This window comes from Callospermophilus lateralis, chromosome 7 (assembly GCF_048772815.1).
Source record: "Callospermophilus lateralis isolate mCalLat2 chromosome 7, mCalLat2.hap1, whole genome shotgun sequence".
Classification (NCBI taxonomy): domain Eukaryota; kingdom Metazoa; phylum Chordata; class Mammalia; order Rodentia; family Sciuridae; genus Callospermophilus; species Callospermophilus lateralis.
Genome location: NC_135311.1, coordinates 82,869,658 through 82,889,311, shown reverse-complemented (window position 1 = coordinate 82,889,311; position 19,654 = coordinate 82,869,658). Strand labels below are relative to the sequence as shown.

The following is a 19,654-nucleotide window of genomic DNA, read 5'->3' as shown; positions in this document are numbered from 1 at the left end:
ATAAACAAAAAGAATTACAGGACTTGGTAATTCTGATTAGCTGTTAGGATTGATAAAAGAGGAATTAAAAGTTACTACTAAGTTTATGACTTGGGTGTCAGGATCCAAGATGGCACAATTGACATGACTGGTAATAAATATTGGGGGAAAGATTGAAAGCTCTGTTTTGGATTTAAGTTCTGGGAAAATATCTACAGGTTTATGTCCAGAAAGTAGTTAGATACAGTAATCTATACTACATCCTCTGATGGAATTTTCTGTGAGGATTAGTTCAGTGTAGTGGCACATGTCTCTGATCCCAGCAGCTAGGGAAGCTGAGGCAGGAGGATCACAAGTCCAAGGCCCACCTCAGCAAATTAGCAAGTCCCTAAGAAACTTAGTAAGACCCTGTCTCAAAATAAAAAAAGATTAAAAAAAGGTTTGGGAATTAGTGCAGTGTGGGGCCCTGGATAAACAGGACTTTAAGTCCAGATGCCCCAGGGTCCTGAACAATTATTACAGTTTCTCAGTAACTCCCAGCTCAGATAACAAGGCTGGGCTCCAGGTGTAGTTACACTCACCTGTTTGTTCCTTTGTAATCCTACCCCTTCTGCCTTTTTTGAATAGAATGTTCTAAGAAACAGCATCCCCCTCCCCAAATAAAGGCCCACTTCCAACCGTTGGCATGTCTGTCTGTCTGTCTCTCTCTCTCTCAACTTTGTCTTGTCCCCTTCTTGGGGAGCCTGAGGCTGGGAGACAGGGAAGCTATCCTGAAGCTTATAAAAGGTATTTTGTGTCTGTGTGGTATTTTGCATCACCCCAAATTCACATGAGTAACTTTAGTTCAGCTGCTTGTACTGGACAGGGGCAGCAGTGCAGTAGTAAAGCACTCTTGGGTTCAATCCAAAAAAAAAGAAGAATTTTCTGTGAGGATAGAAATATTCCATATCATGCTGTCCGTATGGTAACCAGTTGACAAATGTCACTTTTCAGCATTTTAAATGTGGCGAGTATGACTGAGGAATTGAAGTCCTAATTTTATTTAAATAGCCACCTGTGGCTAGTGGCTTCTATATTGAACAGTGCAGGCAAAGTAGTAAGAATGGTTTTTGCATTTTTTAAAAGGTTGAAAAATTTTAAAAGAATATTATTTTATGGCATGTGGAGATTTATGAAATTTAAATTTTAGTATCTAAAATAAAGTTTTATTGAAATACATGCTTATTTACTAGTGTATTATCTATGACTGCTTTCCTACTGTGTCAGAGTTAAATAATTGTAACCATGACTGTATAGTCCACAAAGCCTAAAGTATTTTCAGTCTAGTCCTTTGTTAAAAAGCTGATCAAACCTTTGTTTACAGTATAGTAGAGGGATCAGGACTGCATAGGAAGATTTGAGAGTTGTCAGGAAATAGAAGTTAACAGGAACAGATGAGATGCTAATAGAAAATGTATAATGTTGATTTGTGAAAGAAGATTTAAAGACTAGAATTCTGTACTCCAACAGTTAAGAGGAAGACAGAAGAAAATGGATCTGGCAAAGGAAACTAAAAATAGTTTAAAGTGAATCAAGATAAAAAGTTGTCATGGAAATTAAAGGAAAGGAAATAGTAGAAAAGAACTATTTATTTTAAACCTCCATATTTCAGGACACTATGCTAGGCTGTTTATACTTTGTTTCAGATTACACTGTAAAACAGGTAATTTGTCAATAGATAAATATCTAAAAAAGTAACTGAAATCAAGTCTGAAACTTATAGTACCTTTTACATGTGAAGAGAGAGTTTCAATGAGGAAGTTAACAGAGGAAAGAGGCTTAATATTTACTAAAAAATTAAACATATTAAGTATATTTAAAGAAAGTAATTTATGATTTTAGCAAGAGTAGCCTCAGTGAACTTGTGGAAACAAAAGCCATATTAGCATATTTTAGTACAAGAAGACTACTTATAAAAAATGTAACTAAATGCCATAACTTGATATTTTAAAAAAATCATTATGAAGTTTTATAGAAAGTAGACAATGTGAATTATAAGGATTTACACATTGTTACATAATTCTAATCTTTAAGAATTAATACTTTTTTTTTTTTTTTTCAAATTTAGGTTCACACTTTGGAAACAAAAGATCTTACACACCAAACCCCATTGCAACAAATTTTGGTACAAGCTCATCTTCTTTACAGGAAACTTATCCTCAAATACTTAAAACTCCATTGTCTGCTGGAAATCCCCAGAAATCAGGTTATAAAAGTTGGACACCACAAATAGGATATTCAGGTAAAATGAGTGCAAGACTAACATTGATGACCTTCTGGCCTTTTGAAACTTTTTTTTTTCTTTAGTGATACTGGAGATTGAATCCAGGGGTGTTCTACCACTACCCTATGTCCACAATCTTTTTAATTGTATTTTGAGACAGTCTCACTAAGTTTCTCAGGTTGGATTCAAATTTAGGAACCTCCTATCTCAGCTACATAAGATTCACCCAGCTTGAATCTTTTATTAGAGTTCTATAAATTATGGTGACTGAGTTTATTTGAAGTCATCTATTACTGATATGGATGATTGAAAAATAAATGTCAGTTGACCCATATTCATAATTTTTAGCTACATTACTATGGTTACACAGCTTCTGATATTGTTTGTTATCTGCATTTCTATGTAGTTTTATCCATCCTGACAAAAAATTACAAGGAAGAGAAAGCTCTGTTACTCCCATGATGTTTATTTAAATCTAAGTTAGTCCTGATAATACTATTGAATGTCTTTTAATATTCAAATTTTAATTTTTATTTAATCTACTTCTTTGGATAAATGGATGAAATAGGTTTTAATGTATAACAGTTCTATAAGGTACATACAAGAAAATTTTTGGTTATAAGATGTTGCCAATTGTTTTATAAAGTCTAAAATGATACATAATAATATTTCAAGACAGACTGTATGTGATGTTGTTCCTATAAGATTATGATGGAGCTAAAAATTTCCTATTGCCTAGTATTTTTACAATACCTTTCTGTGTTTAGATACACAGATACTTACCTTTATGTTATAGTATTCAATACAGTAGCATGCTATATAGATTTAGGACCAATAGTCTATACTATATACTCTAGGTGTCTAGCAGGCTATATCATCTACACTGAGTTAAGTGCACAATTTGATTTTTGGACAGTGATGGAATTTGCTAATGATGCATTTCTCAGAATATATTCCCATTGTTAAATGGCACATGACTGTTTTCTTCCAATATACACTTTTCTTAACAATGTGAGAGAGTACTTGTCAGCATTCATATCGTTAGATTCTAAATATTTACCAACCTAGCAGTACAATCTATAGTCTCAACTTCCATTTTTTTGATACTAATGAGGTTAATTTACTTTTTGCATATTTTTGACCATATATCTTTAATTTTCTTTGAAATGAATGTTCATATCCCTTGCCCATTATTCTGTGGGTTTTTTTTTTTACCCTGAATTTTTTAAAAAAATTTTCGGTCAACAAATCATTTATAAAGGAGCAATCAATCCATAGATTGAGAAAAACATTTGCAATACACATACTTGTTTACAAAATATACAAAGACTTGAAAACTCAACAATTAGCAAATAATGCAATTAAAAATTAGCAAAATAAACAGGTATTTCATTGAAGAAGATAATCAAATGGCAAATAAACATACCCAGTATTATTTGTTGCCAGAGAATTTCACATTAAAGCCGTAATGGGATGACAAAGAGATTGCTTATGCATATATTGCCTATGCATATTTGAATATTAAAAGACGTGTGTGTGTGTGTGTGTGTGTGTGTGTGTGTGTAAATTTTTATTTGCAAAATAAAAAGTGTTAACGGGCTGTGGCTGTGGCTCAATGGTAGAGTGCTTGCCTTGCATGGATGAGACACTGGGTTGGATCCTCAGCACCACATAAAAATAAATAAATAAATAAAGATATCGTGTCCATCTACAGTGTTAATAGACAATAATATACATCTGTTGCTGTGCACCATATGATAAATGAGAGAATGAATATCTGCAATAAAAGCATTCCAACAATCTTCTCTCTGAGTCTGACAGTGGGACCCATTTTATTCAACCCATTTTCCAAAATATTACATCATCAAACGTATCATTTATCCAATTTTCCACTGACCTTCATGTCAGGTGTTCTTTTTTTTCATACTATCAATAATTAATTTAAATATAAATGAACTAGATATTGTACTTGTATAAAAATCAAACAATAACTATATGCTCTATACATGTCACAATTTAAATATCAATACACCAATAGGTTAAAAGCAAAAGAAGGGAAAAATAAGCATGAGAAATCTGAAGTAGAGCTATTAATATAAAATAAGTTTCAAGAAAAAGCATTTTCAGAGATAAAGGGGAACATTTCATAACCATAATACAGTAACTTCTTCAAGAAAGTATAACAATCCTAATGTGTCTGTACCTAATAACAAAATTTCAGAATACATGAAGTAAAATTAATAAAACTAGAGAGACAAGTCACAATCATATTTGGAAATGTTTAGCCCTCTCATTTTGCTGGAAGGAGTAATGATATAGAAGGCTGAACAACATTATCAGGCAATTTGACCTATTTGTTATTTATAGAGAACTATACACAAAAATGACAAGTAGAAAATTAATAAGAATGGACTGTATTCTATCATAAAATAAGCTTTGAGAAATTTTAAAAATATGAAATCATACAAGCTGTGTTTCCTGCCTAATTTATTACATTAGAAATCAATAACCTTAAGATATATAGAACCCCACCCCCCCATCTCATCTACTTTAAATTTAAACAGCACTTATAAATAAATATCACACAAATCAAAGAAGAAAGCACAAGAAAGGTAAATTAAAAGTGCTTTTTATCACTAAGTGATAAAAATATCAGAATTTCTGGGATGAAATAGTACTCAGAGGAACAAAGTATTTATATCAGAAAGAAGCTAGATTAACAAATTATTTTCAAAATTACATAGAAGGAAGGAAAAAGTAAGAGTAGGAGCAGAAATATGTGAAATAGAAAAGAAATAATACAGCTTAAAGTTGATAAAAATCTAACAAGTCTAATTAAGAAAAAAATATCAGGAAAGGGAGCTATCAAAACACCCTTACAGATGCTAAAAATGTATTAAGGTAAAATTACAATTGTATGATTATAATTATATAGCTTACATAACTGTCTATTTTAGAGAACAGAAACCCCTTCTTGTTATGCAGTCCATGTGAGTGATATGTTTTTTCCCATCCTTTCACCTTCAGTCTGTAAATGTCTTTGCTTATGAGGTCAGTCTCTTAGAGACAGCATATTGTTGGGTCTTGTTTTTTAATCTTATCTGCCAGTCTCTGTCTTTTGAGAAGAGTTCAGGCCATTAATGTTCAAAGTTATTATTTAGATATGATTTGTGTTCCCAGGCATTTTGGTTTATTTCTAGTTTTTAATTTGAATTAGTTCCTCCTTTGATTGACTATTCCCTTAGTGGAGTTCCTCCCTTCATTGGTTTTCACTTTTTTTTTCACTTCATTTTTGTGGAGTATTTTCTTAAGAATATTCTAAAGTTCAGGCTTCCTGATTGTGAATTCCTTTAATTTTTGTTTATCATGGAAAGTTTTTAGTTCATCTTCAAATCTGAAGGTTAATTTGGCTGGTATAGGATTCTTGGTTGGCATCCATTTTCTTTCAGAGATTGGTATGTGTTATTCCAGGACCTTCTAGCTTTGAGAGTCTGAGTTAAGAAATCAGCTGAGATCTGAATTGGTTTCCCCCATATGTAATCTTATATTTTTCTCTCACAGTATTTAAAATTTTATTCTTATTCTGTATGCTAGGCACTTTCATTATGATGTGTCTTCACATGGGTCTGTTGTAATTTTGCACATTTGGGGTCCTGAAACCTTCTTGTATTTGATTTTCCATTTCATTCTTTAGCTTTGGGAAATTTTCTGATATTATTTCATTGAAAAGATTATGCATTCCTTTGGGTTGTATCTCTGTGCCTTTATTTATTCTAATAAATCTTAAATTTGGTCTTTTCATGTAACCCCATAATTCTTAGAAATTCTGTTCATGTTTTCTTAACATATTCTCTCTGCAGACAACTCTATTTTCAAGATTATATATTTTGTCTTCATTGCCTGAGGTTCTGTCTTCTAAGTGATCTAGTCTGTTGGTAATGCTTTCTATTGAATTTTAAATTTGGTTTATTGTTTCTTTCATTTCAAGGATTTCTGTTTGGGTTCCCCCCACCCCAGACTGTCTATCTCTTTCCTGAAAATATCTTTTGCTACCTATATTTTCTCTTACATCATCCTTTACTTCGAAGATCAGTTTAACTACTGTGTATTCTCAACTCCTTCTCTGACATTTCTTCCACTGTGGTATCAATGTATTCTGTTATTGGAATATCCTGGTTTGCTTGGTGCGATTTGTTCCCTTGCTTTTTCATATTGTGTCTACCCATTTAACAGTATGGATCTGAGGCAGTAGAATTTCTACCCTGTGGACTTATAGTGTCCTTAAAATAGTTCCTCTCTGTTTAGGGGGAGATAAATAATAACTAAAACCAATGCAAACAATTTACAGCATTAAACCAAATAGTTCCTACTATGACATCTACAGTGTTAATCATCACAATAAACAGAAATGATGTGATCAGTTATGCCTATAATAAAAAAAAGACAAGTTTGCAAAAGGGTTTATATTTTCAAATGGTGGACAGGGAGAGAACAGAAGTGATATATATAATTATGAGGGAGGAGGAGAGAAGACAGAAGAAAAAGATTAAAGAGTAAAAAAATGGTGAAAAAGAACAACAGTTTCTTCTATTAGTAGAAGAAAGGAGAGAATCAAGGGAAACAGGTAGGAGAAAAATATACATAAAGCAAAATTTAAATACATTAAAAATAAAAGAATACAAAACAAAACTAAAATATACTAATCAAACATCCTAGTTTTTTAAAAAAAACTAATCCATGTAAAATAATTGGCTTTAATAATGCTAGAGAAGAAAAATAAAATAGGAAACTGTATAAATTCCATGTACCATTATGGTCACAATTAAACAGTGAAAAAAGAGTAAAAAAAAAAACAATCTTCATGAGAAGTTTAAGAATTCTTTCCACTGGAGTTCAAAATATTCTCGGCTTTTCTTCTCAGGAGTTTTAGGTAGAGCCTTCTGGAGTGTGGTGCTCCACACTCTGGATTGCTGAAGTAAGAGAGGTAATCCTGTAGGTGAAATTCCTGTCGGCAGGGTTTAGGAATACGTGGTCTCCAGGCTCTTTGCTGAATGCTAATTATTCTGGAGATTTTAAATCAGTCCATCTCCAAGGCTCGGTACTTCCTGGTCCACACTGGAGGACTTTATCCCAGGGCTGCTCTGGGGGTTCCACTCGTGGTGGAGGAGCCAATTCTCTCTCTCTCTCTTTTTTTTTTTTAGTACCAGGGAGTGAATTCAGGGTTACTCAACCACTGAGTCACATCCCCAGCCCTATTTTGCATTTTATTTAGAGTCAGGGTTTCACTGAATGCTCAGTGCCTCCCTTTTGCTGAGGGCTGGCTTTCTTTTTAGAAAAAACTTACCATCCTCCTGCCTCAGTCTTCCCAGTGGGTGGGAGTATAGGCTGCATCACTGCACCCTGCTGGGGGTGGGGGAGCCAATTCTTAGTCCCCTATGTCACCTACAGACCCCACATTTCCTGGTCTCTGATTCAGTCTCCAGTTTCTTCTGACTCTGCCCAGCCAGAGATATCTCTCTTAGCAGGTCCTGCTGTTAGACCAGGATGCAAGAAAAGACCACTGACTCCAATTAAAATCAAATTAAAGCAAGCTTATTATTTTGACCGGCCGGGCTGCCTCTCCCTCCCAAAACGGCGGGAACAAGACAGCACCCCAGCTTTCCTGCAGCCCAGCTTTATAGCCCAGAAAGTTACACAAAGGGGGGTTACAGATAACAGAACTCTAACAAGCATCACACTAATGGTAGTTTACATTTTTTGCTGGCCCCAACATCAGAATATATGAGGACCATTAGAGCCTCAGAGAGGGTCGTTGTCTGGCCAGGGAAGGCCAATATTTATGAGGTGTCACTAAGTTTCAGAGAGGGCTGCTATCTGGTCAGAGAGCCAGGCATGGGTGAGTTCAAGGCACGGGCAGGCATTCCAAGCAGGTTCAGAATTTGCAGTAATTTATAGTAAAGCCGAAATTATCTTTTCATGGCTTTGTGGCAAGATGCCCAATTTTAAGAAAAGATCAGGTTGGGTCTATCACTGCAAGCAGTCAGATTGGAGGGGGAGGGGTAGAGAGGGTGGGTTTCCAAAACAGTTGTCCCTTGTGTAAACCTCTCTCCAGTTTTGATTTTCTTCTGGTCATTTAAGTATACTCTATATTGTTCAGCGTGTTCAGCGTGTGTTTACCGGACCTGTACTTCAGGCCCAAAGTGGGTTTGCCAGGAATTGACTTCTTCAGTTTCCGGCTTCCCCATTGTAGCTTCAAAATGGTTCCTTCCTTTGTCTTCCACAACTTGCCTGGAAAGATGGCAGTTTCATGTACAATATGTCCTTCAGGTTTGCTGGGCAATGTCTTTGATCTCTAACTGCTCTATACCCAGACACACCTTGAGCTTCCCAAAAATGCAAGTTCCTTTAATTCCCTTATCCTCATGGAGGGACCTCTGGCTGGAGCTTCCAGCCCATCTGTGGCAGCTGCTGTGCCCCTGGGGACTTTTTCCTTATATTATCCAACTTGCTATGTCCCTGATCTGCTTTAAATATTCAGTTCTAGGTTCCAGTAAACTACCACTCTGCCTTTTTGTTGTTCACCCACCTTGTGGAGAAACTGCCTATTTTCTTTTTTGATTTCATGCCATGGAGCAGCCAGGAATGTGACCTTTATTCTACCATCTTGGATCTCTCCATTCTGTAGGTTTTTAAAATTTGTATCCATTCTTTATTCTGGATACTAAAACTTTTGATGATTTGTATATGTTTGTTTCAATATCTAGTTCTCTTTTAACCTGAGTAGGTCATTATGTCTATCTCTGTGCCATTATTATACCATCTTTAACTTTATAATAATTCTTGCTATCTAATAGAATATCCTACTCACCCTTAATATTTATAAGCCACCTTCTTTTTTTCCCACATTTTTTATTGATTAACTATAGTTGCATATAGTTCTTCTTTCTCTTTTGGTATCAGGAGTTGAACAGGGATGCTTAACCACTGAGCAACATCTTCAATCCTTTTTGTTGAGACAGGGTCTCTATAAGTTGCTTAGGGCCTTGCTAAGTTGCTGAGGATAGCTTTGAACTTGTGATGCCTCAGCCTCCTGAGCCTTTTGGATTAGAGGCATGTACCACTGCACCTGGCTAATTCCTATTCTTTATGTAATAATAATTTTATTTTCTTTAAAAATTTTTGATGCAATAATAATTATAAATATTTATGAGTATAATATAATGTTTTGATTCATGTGTACATAGCACAATGATTAAATTGGATAATTACCATATCTGTCACCTTAAACATTAATCATTTCTTCATGGTGAGTATACATCAAATTCTCTCTTCTAGCTTCTTTGAAATATAGACTGCATTTTTCTTAACTATGTTCACCTTTGGGGCTTTGAAGTCTTATGTGAGAAAATTAGAAATGATCATTTGTAAGTTTATATATTTTCTTCATTTAAAACTTTTTTTTATAGCTACATCCTCTTCAGTTTCTGCACATGCCCCATCAGTTATTGTAGCTGTGGTAGAAGGGAGAGGACTTGCCAGAGGTGAAATAGGAATGGCAAGCATTGACTTAAAAAGCCCTCAAATTATATTATCCCAGTTTGCAGACAATACAACATATGCCAAGGTAAGTATTAATAATTCTAGAAAATGGTTGTTCTAATAGGCAGTATGCAGATTTCCAAGTCAGTGTTTTGTACTTTTTGGTAGGATAAAGGTTATTCATGGTTATTCCAGTTACTGTGAATTAAAATAAAGTTGTTTTACATCTGATTTTTTAAAAATATTTTTTATTCTAAAAAGAAAATGTTTGGGCTGGGGCTGTGAGCACACCTGCCTGGCATGTGTGAGGCACTGGGTTCAATTCTCAGGACTGCACATAAATGCATAAAGGTCTATCAACAACTAAAAAAATATTTAAAAAGAAAATGTTTTATTGTTACTTGGAATATTCCAAATTTATGTTTAACATTAGTGTCTAAAATTAATGTATTCGAATTAATAATACCTGGGCTCATTCTAAAGGTAACATGATAATCGTATCTCTAGGAGGATTATTTCCATTGAAATAATATTTGTTTTTTTTTCTAGAGTTAAGGGAAACTAGTATCTTAGATCATCATAATCTACTTCCTTAGCTTCTTGCCCTCACTTATTTTGCCTCCGTATTGATCACATGAATTTGGGCCACTGACCTGTGGTCATGTGTGATATATCAGCTAGATGTGAACCTTTTCCTAATCTTTTCATTTAGAAAAGTTGTTGGTATTATTAATATTATTACTATTGTTAATTCCAGGGATTAAACCCAAGGGTGCTTAACATCTGAACCACATCCCCAGCCCCCAGGCCTTTTTATTTTGAAACAGGATCTCATTAGATTACTTATGGTTTTGCTAAATTGCTGAGGCTGGCTTGAATATGTAATCCTCCTGCCTCAGCCTCCCCAGCTGCTGGGATTACAGGCATGTGCCACCATGTCTGGCTAAAGTTACTTGACAAGATTATAATTACTTTTAAAATATGATGTACTATGTTACTTTTAGTCTTTTATTGTTTAATCTTTTCAAGTTCCCCTTTATGGTTCCCCAGTATATATAGGCTTCATTTTCCTAATAATTTTTATTATCTTTAACAACCTAAATGATATTAATACTGCATACTAACTTCATTTCTGGATATTTAAAATTTTTTATATAATTTGAAAAGAATAGGGAATTTTTTTTTTTTAAGAAAAACAGGAATGTTGGACATACTGATTAAGTTTGTGTCTCGAGTAGCCCCAAGAAATGCATCTTGTTAAAAAGCACAAGGCAGAAAGCAAATATTTCTCACTGCTTTTTGTACTTTTCAACTTCTGAAATGTACTGATGGGGATGTACTAATCCCATTGCCATGCTTACATGATCGGAATGTTCATGTTTTTAATGAAGATGGATAAAATACTGAGTAGAAGAATTTATTTTAAAATACCTTATTTGGGGAATATATATTTCATAAGTTCAAATTAACTTTTAAGTTATAATTATTACAAAATAATGTGAGTTACATATAGCCTATGTTTATTATAATGTATATATGTGGATATATGTTTAATATATATCATTAGAAATTGATTTAAGTATAACTTGGACCATTTGTGATTTTGTTATTTCTGAATTAATATTAAGTCATTATCTCAGAATATTGAATTTTTTTGTTTTAAAGACTGTTCTAAGATTACATTGATGAAATTATTTATACCAATAATTTTAGGTGATCACTAAGCTCAAAATTTTATCACCTTTGGAAATAATAATGTCAAATACTGCTTGTGTTGTGAATTCAACGAAGTTGTTCACTCTGATCACAGAAAATTTCAAGGTAAACAATTTCATTCTCAAAAATAACATTCAAGGTTTAATTATTATCTGTTTTGTAATATAAAGAAAAAATAATTTGAGTAACTGTATATTCAGAATCCTAAAATAGTCAATAAATGCAAACACTAATCTAAAACAAGAATAAAATAAAGAATTCACATTTGATTGGACATTCTGATCTACTTTAAGTAAAAGAAAAAAATGTTTTAGGTAATAAGAGGTTTCTCAAGTATACAAGGGACAGCAGATTATTAGTTAAAGCCCAGTTTTCTTTAGATGTAGCTTTCTGGAAACTAGTTACTGTTAAAATTGAAGTTCTCATCCTTCCAGGGGATAGCAACTATCAGTAAGTGCTTTTTTTCTCTAGGCAGTTTAGTTTGTGTTACAAAATTGTTTCAGCTTCCCCAAAGGGAACATGTACTGCCTTACAATTAGTCTACTAGTGTAGCCTCCCTCTGTGGGACTGTAACTTGTAAATGCTGTACAACCTATACAACAAATGCTTTGTCCCTCATATAGTTTCTCTCTTCTCTAGTAACTCTCCCTGTTTAGTGGAATTGGGACTGTGGTTCCAAGAAAGTAAACAACACTGCAGTTGGAATAATTCCTGAGGAGTGCTAATTATTTTCAGAATATGGAATATTTTGTTATATTTTTAGACTTAGCTTTTATTTTAATACATTTGGAACCAACATGAGATTTAGGGTCTAATGAATTCTGCTCTTGTTCTTAATATATTCAGCATCTGTAATCATATAAGTTTTTCCCCTCGTGGTGCTCTTAGAGGTACTACACAACTCAGCTGTTTTGTTCTGTTTTGTTTTATTTTATTGACTCATTGCCAGAAATAGTCCCTATTCTAAATTTATTGTCTCTATTTTACAAGATTCTTTCTCTCTGCTCTCTCATTCATTGGCTCATACTTCTTTTCATCATCCTTTTTACATATTTATTTCTCACTTCTTGTTGTCCTGATTAGGCCTTTTAGGTCTTTTGGTAAGTAGCAGGAATCCAACTTAAACTAGCCAAAAATTTATTGGCTTATGAAACTGGGAAGTCAGTGGTTGGATAGATCCTATGTCAAAGATAAATCTGATCACATCTAGATAAGATAGTTGTTGGTAGACCTTTATTATTTATTTATTTATTTATTTATTTATTTACGCGTGGTGCTGAGAATTGAACCCAGTGTCTCACACATGCCAGGCAAGTGTGCTACCCCTGAGCCACAGACCCAGCTCAAGGACAAATTTTTAATCAGAAATATATTATTGCAATAGGAAAAAGTGTTCAATGTGGAGTGAACTCTGCTTTGTTAGAGGTGACTGGATATTTTAAAGGGAGAATGAGGAACTAGGGAGGGAAGTGAGAGAAGGGGCCCAGTAGAGTCAGGGAAGCGAGAAGGGGCTCAGTAGAGTTAGGGAAGTGAGAAGGGGCTCAGTAGGAAAGTGGAGTTGGTCCATGTGAAATCTATCTGGGTATTGAAGTTAGGCTTCTTCCCTCACAGAGAATGGAAGACAAGGACTCTTATCTTTAGGCATTGGCTAAAATAAATAGTAAGGATTTTTTGGCATCCTTTTGTTTTCTTAGGCAGGCACTTTAAGAGGGTTTAGAATCATCCTAGGGATGTACCCTTGAGCTTTTAGAAACCTTGTTAGTGTTTAGTTTGTCTGGATAGGTCAAAGTTGAGATCTACTGGCTAGAATTTAGTCAATGAGAGAATCTTTGCCTCTACCTTCTCCCCAGTATCATCTCTTTTCTACTGAAGATAGATTACCTCCATGAAGTTTAAGAAGATGATTGCTGATGGCTTTAGGCTGATGTAATTTCAGCATATCCAAACTAGAGAGAAAAGAATGTCTTTCTTCCAGTGTCCATATATGAATTTCAGGAAAGGATGCTGACTGGTCCTACTTTATTCATTTTCTCACATTAGACTAATCACTATTTCTGGAGGTAGAGGCACTATGATTAATTCTCCTAGATCATGTTCTTTTTGCTGTGGGTCACAGAACACTGTAATTGACAGGGCTACTAGAATCACGTGAAATGTGGAACAGTTAGGTCCTCCAAAGGCAAAACAAAAAATATTCCATATGTTTGAGATGTAGTATAGCATAGTGCTTAAAAGAATAGAGAAGTCAACCAAATATATTGTTATATTGTGTGCATGTATGAATATATAACAATGAATTCCACAATTATGTATAATAATACACCAATTAAAAAGAAGAAAAATAAAAGAACAGAGAAGTTGGATGTCTTGATTTCAAATCCTGACTCTAAATGAACTTCTGCAGGTTATTTAACATCTTTGAACTTCAGGGTTGTTTTTTTTTTTGACAGAAAACTGAGGACAATATTAGTACCTACCACTAAATAATTCATATTTTATATAAAGTAATCAGAGGTGGCTTCATTCATAAGATTACACTTGGGCAAATTCATAAGATTACTCCTGGAATGGAGTGAGGGAGTAAGCCATGGGAAGAATTTGAAGAGAAAGTATTATACATAGAGGGAAAAATAATAATTATTATTATCACTCTTGTTATTATTACTACACTTATCATTAAAAAAACCTTCATTAAGTCAGAATCAATATGAAGTAGAATAAATGTGGACTTCATAGTTAAAGAAGTTTTACTTTGGACTGTGTATATCAGGAAAGTTACTTGACTTCAGAATTTTACTTAGAGGAAAATAAAACAGGGTTATTGTGATGATTAAATTGAATAACTTTTAAAACAATCCTGGCATATATATTACTTATCTGCTCATGTTTTTTTTCAGTCCTAACAGCTTTTTCATAGTTCATTGTTATTATACTATCTTTCTAACCCATTACTTTTTTCCAGAGTAAGTAAACCTTTTACTGTACAACTACATGCCTTTTTTTTCCCTCTTCAAAAAGTCCCATTAGCTCTTTCTCTTTAATCTAAATAAATTAAATTCACCACATGTAAATAGCATTTTATAGAACAGGGAGGTGGGAGTTGGGATTTTCATCTTTTCAACTAGCACATTATAAAGTTGACCCTTTCTCAATATGTTAGAGTATGGAAGACTGAGGTTAAAACCGTGTGATGTTATAGAATTGTTATTATAGAATAAGATTAATAGAAGACAAAGACTTTCATGTTTATTTATTAATCTAAAAGTTATTTGGTACTGGGAAGTAAACCTAGGGCCTCATACATGCTAAGGAGGCACTCTACTACTGAGATACACTCCAGCTCTATTTTTTAAATGATCATATCTAATATATATTTAGTTAAATTTTATGAGAGTAATGCCTAATAAGAACTACAGACTACACTATAGTTCATTTAGCAAGATAAATAACCATTTTCTTTTTTCAATAATTAATAAAACTTACTTTAAATGTTGAAAATATTAAAAGATAAATTTTAAGCAATATTGAAACCACCTACCCATGTACCAGGATTCACTTAAGAATAACAGTTTTGAGGTGGGCGCGAGGTGGCACATGCCTGTAATCTTAGTGACTTGAGAAGCTGATGCAGAAGGCAAGTTTGAGGCTAGCGTGGGCAACAGTAGTGAGGTCCTGTCTTAAAATTAAAAAATAAAATTAAAAAGTCAGTATGTAGCTCAGTTGTAATGTTCCCCTGGGTTTAATTTCTGGTATCAAAGGAAGAAAACAAAACAAAACAAAAAACTACAACAAACAAAAAAACCAAGCAAGCAGTTTTTTAGTAACTGTGTGGCACTCAACAATTTTTACAGTTTTAAAATAAAAACTTCTTTTCAGAACGTTAATTTCAGTACTATCCAAAGGAAATACTTCAATGAAACAAAAGGATTAGAATACATCGAACAATTATGTATTACTGAATTCAGCACTGTCCTACTGGAGGTTCAATCCAAGTAAGTTATAATATAAAGGAAATTAATCTCTAGTATGAGTGTCACAAGGGCAAAGATTTTCTTCTGTTTTGTTATCTGTTATATCCCTACCACCTAGAAAAGTGCCTGATTTCATAATACATAGTAATTACTGAAGTAGAAAAATAATTAATGAAGTTTATATACAAAGCATATATTACTAATTTGATTTACATAGAATTTTTCAAATTAGTCATAATTTGTTGCCCTAATGGTTGCTGCTTGCCATACTTTGGAGTTAAAAACAAGTAGTTACAATATCCTAGAATTTTGAGTACTAGAAAATGAAAACAGTTAAGGTTGTGTTTCTGTTACTTCATACATTTATTCCTAAAAGGGTCAGCATGAGACAGTGATGATACTTTTGGAAAAAATATTTCTTTAAATAAGCTAAATAGATACTCTCTGAGCCAGTGGACCTCCTGTTTACTCAGTTAATCATAATGGCTGCGGGACCTCTTGACTATACCTATAAAGTCTCAACTTATTTGAATATTTAGAATGATATGTCAACAATTGATACAATATACTATTGAATGTTTTCTTCTAAGTAACTTATTGGAGTTTAATATATCCCTTAAGTAATGGGATTTTTTATGGATTAGAGGTTATTTACCTTGTTTTAAAAAATTAGGCATATTCAGTGTACCTTTTAGCTTTGAATTTAAGTGATCCTATGCAAGTACTTGTGATTTTCCTAATATTAAGGTGAAATAAATGTTTTCTTCTCTATCAATACTTTTTTTTCCTAATTCTAAACACATAGTGCTATGTCATTGGTCACCTTACAGGTATTACTGCCTTGCAGCTGTTGCAGCCTTACTAAAATATGTTGAGTTTATTCAAAATTCAGTTTATGCACCAAAATCGCTGAAGATTTGTTTTCAGGGTAGTGAACAGACAGCCATGATAGATTCATCCTCAGCCCAAAACCTTGAATTGTTAATTAATAACCAAGACTATAGGTAAGAGCATCAGTTTTTTTCTTATAAAATATATCAGTGTATTTTATGTCATATTTTATGTGAATACATGTAAGTTCTTTTAATTTTTTGATAGAGAAATATTGAATAAACATTTTTAATCATTGTACCCTTGTTGGTGAACCACTCAGATGTTTTACAAAAGTTAGGTTTTAAAACATATTTGTATGAAACAACAGAAAAACCCAGTTACTATCTGAGTAAAAGGACTTAAAAGACATTTCTTCAAAAGATATAACAAAGAACAACCAAGTACATGAAAAGATAAACTAGCATTAGGGAAATGAAAATTAAAACCACATTGAGGTACTGCTTCACATATGTTATGGTGTGGGTTAACATTATTATTGATTTTCTGTTATTCTTCTTATGTTATTATTATTATTTTTTTAGTTGGACACAATACCTTTATTTTATTTATTTATTTTTATGTGGTGCTAAGGATTGAACCCAGCGCCTCGCACATGCTGGGTAAGTGCTCTACCACTGAGACACAAACCCAGCCTCATATGTTATTTTATTTTAACATAAAAAAATCAATGATCAACCCTGGTAATTGTTGTAAAGTGCTTTATATTCAGTTTTACCTCATGACATTGCATAATTCATCATTGTCAAACATTGCTTGAGTTCCTGCTGTATATTAGGGATACACAAACTTAAAGGAATATCTGATCTCCAGAGTTTGTACTATAATAAAAAATGAGAAATTCAGAAGTCTTTTCACAGACTTGAATCAAAGAATCTCAGTTTAACAGATGGATATATGGACTTGTCACCTGTTACACCCATTAATTTCTGTAGCAAATGTCAGACTTGTGTGTATTGGTCACTTCCTTTATTTCTACAGAAATCAAGTCCTCAAAAAGTTAAAAAAAATTGTGCATGTGATGAGAGACCCCCCATAAGTTAATCTGGATAGTTCCCTAAAAATTTGTTTAATTTGATCTGTCCAAAATCTAATAGTCTGACTACAAACTTAAGAGTCACTTTTATTTCCTCTCCTTTTAACATCCCAGATCTAATCCATTTGTAAATGCTTCTGACTCAGGCTTGAGAGTCTATATAATTCTGTATCACTTCTCACCGTTTCTAAGACTAACCCCTAACCCAAACCTCTGTTCTCTTAGACTGGACTAATATAATAGCCTACCAACTTATCTCTTTGCCTTTTCCTTATCCTTCTACAAGTAGTAGCCAGAGTGTGATATTTTTAATCTAGAAGTCAGGTTTTCTTTTTTAAAAATATTTTTAGTTGTAAATGGCTCTTTTTTTTTCAATTTATTTATTTATTTATATGAGGTGCTGAGGATCAAATCCAGGGCCTCACACATGCCAGGCAAGTACTCTAACACTGAGCACAACTCCAACCCCTAGAAATCAGGTTTCCTGACTTTCTTGTATAAAACCCTCCAGTGGTTCCTATGACATTCAGAATAGAGTCCAGATTCTTTACCATGACCTACAGGACTTCTGTGTCCTGGTCTCTATCAACTTCTTTATTCATCTCTCTCATTCTTAGCCCACTTGTAAAGCTCAATCTTTTTTTTCTGGTTCTAGATCCAGAATTCCTGGGCTTAAGTTGGTATTCTACTACTTACTTAGAAACTTACTTGGAAACCTTGGATAAGTTAGTCTTTGTGCTTCAGTTTCTTTAGTTGCAAAATGTGACTAATAATAGCATCTACCTTATATTATGGTTTGTGGGAGACCATCCTTGCACATGACTGAGTCACACTCCCTGGCTGGGTGCTGAGTCACAGAAATGTGGTAGAGCTTTCCCCACCCTTCTTGGGTCCGAGGGTCCGTGTCTCGTGCATGGGTGTGACTTGTTACAGCCCCATGGGTGAAGCTATGCTCACCTGTTCCTTTGTAATATAACCCCTTGCCCTGTTTAGGATAGAATCTTCCATAGAAGTGCCTTGTGTGTGTCCTTACTGTGCCCTTGGGTGTGGTCTACCCAGGTGTCAGTCAATCTCCTGACAGTGGACATCATGAAGATAGACTCAGCCCCCTGAAACCTTGTTGGGGATGCAATTAAAGTCAAGATGGCGCCTGGCAGTTTGCCAGGAGGAGCAGTTTGTGAAGCAACGCCAGCGAGCCATTAAGATGATGAAGATTCCTTATTGGCTGACTGCTGTATCTAGATAATGTTAATTGAGTCAAGCTGTGTGTAATTAGTTAGGTATATATACCTCTGCTGTCCCGCAGAGAAGCGGTTCCGCTACCTTAGGAGCCCGCTACTTTGAGTTCGCTCAGTTCCCACTGAGTTCACTTGCAATACAGTAGTTCCTGCTTCAACCTTCAAGTTGCTTGTCACCTCCCGGTTATTTGCCCATCAGGATTGCAGCAAAACCTGACCCCTTGCCTCATTTAAATAACTTCTCCTCAATAAAAGGGATCAGCGCGTGCTCTCGCTCTCTCTCTCTCTCTAGACCCTTAAGGTCAGAGGAGCAAGTCACAGCGACCCCCCCAAAAAAGGTATTTGTGTCTCTTATGTGGTTATTTTTTTTTTAAACACAATATCTTTATTTTATTTTTACATGGTGCTGAGAATCGAACCCAGTGCCTCATGCTTGCTAGGTGAGCACGCTACCACTTGAGCCACATCCCCAGCCCTTATGTGGTTATTTTGTGCAGCCCAGTTAGCCCAGTTTATTTGGAGTGACCCCTGAGCCTTTTAGTCATGAGAACAGAAACCTGGCAATGGTTGTTAGAAGTAAATGAGTCAAATACATGTAAAGTGATTAAAGCAATTCCTGGTACATACCAAGTGTTCTTCGTATGTTAGCTATACTCATCATTATTGTTATAATTCCCATCCCATCATCCTCTTTGCATTGCTGCCTCCTTTTTTTGTCATTCAAGTCTTAACTGTTGAATACACAGAGAAGTCTTTCTTAATCAACCTAACTAATCATCAACGTTTAATCATTTTCTTAAGCATTCTTATTATCATTTTTTTGTTAGTAGTTTATATATGTGAAATGTTTTCCCTCTCCTCCTCCCTCTCCTCTCCCCTTTCCCCTCCCCTTTCCCTTCCCTCTCCCCCTTCCCTTCTCTTCCCCCTTTCCCTTTTTCTTCTTCTCCTTCTTCACCAAGGATTGAACCAGGGGTGCTTAACTATTGAGCTACATTCCCAAACTGTTTTATTTTTTATTTTG

General features: G+C 34.3%; 1 protein-coding gene across 1 annotated transcript in view; it reads left to right on the top strand.

Annotated features, from left to right (window-relative positions):
* Positions 1–9,779: 9,779 nt before the first annotated feature.
* The window catches only part of Msh4 (mutS homolog 4), a 72,812-nt gene continuing 62,937 nt past the window's right edge, over positions 9,780–19,654 (top strand). Inside the window, exons 1-4 of the mRNA XM_076862285.2 lie at positions 9,780–9,866; positions 11,495–11,602; positions 15,374–15,489; positions 16,299–16,472. Coding sequence (XP_076718400.2) covers positions 9,795–9,866; positions 11,495–11,602; positions 15,374–15,489; positions 16,299–16,472 — 470 coding nt within the window. The 5' untranslated portion in view covers positions 9,780–9,794. The remainder of the gene's footprint in view (positions 9,867–11,494; positions 11,603–15,373; positions 15,490–16,298; positions 16,473–19,654) is intronic.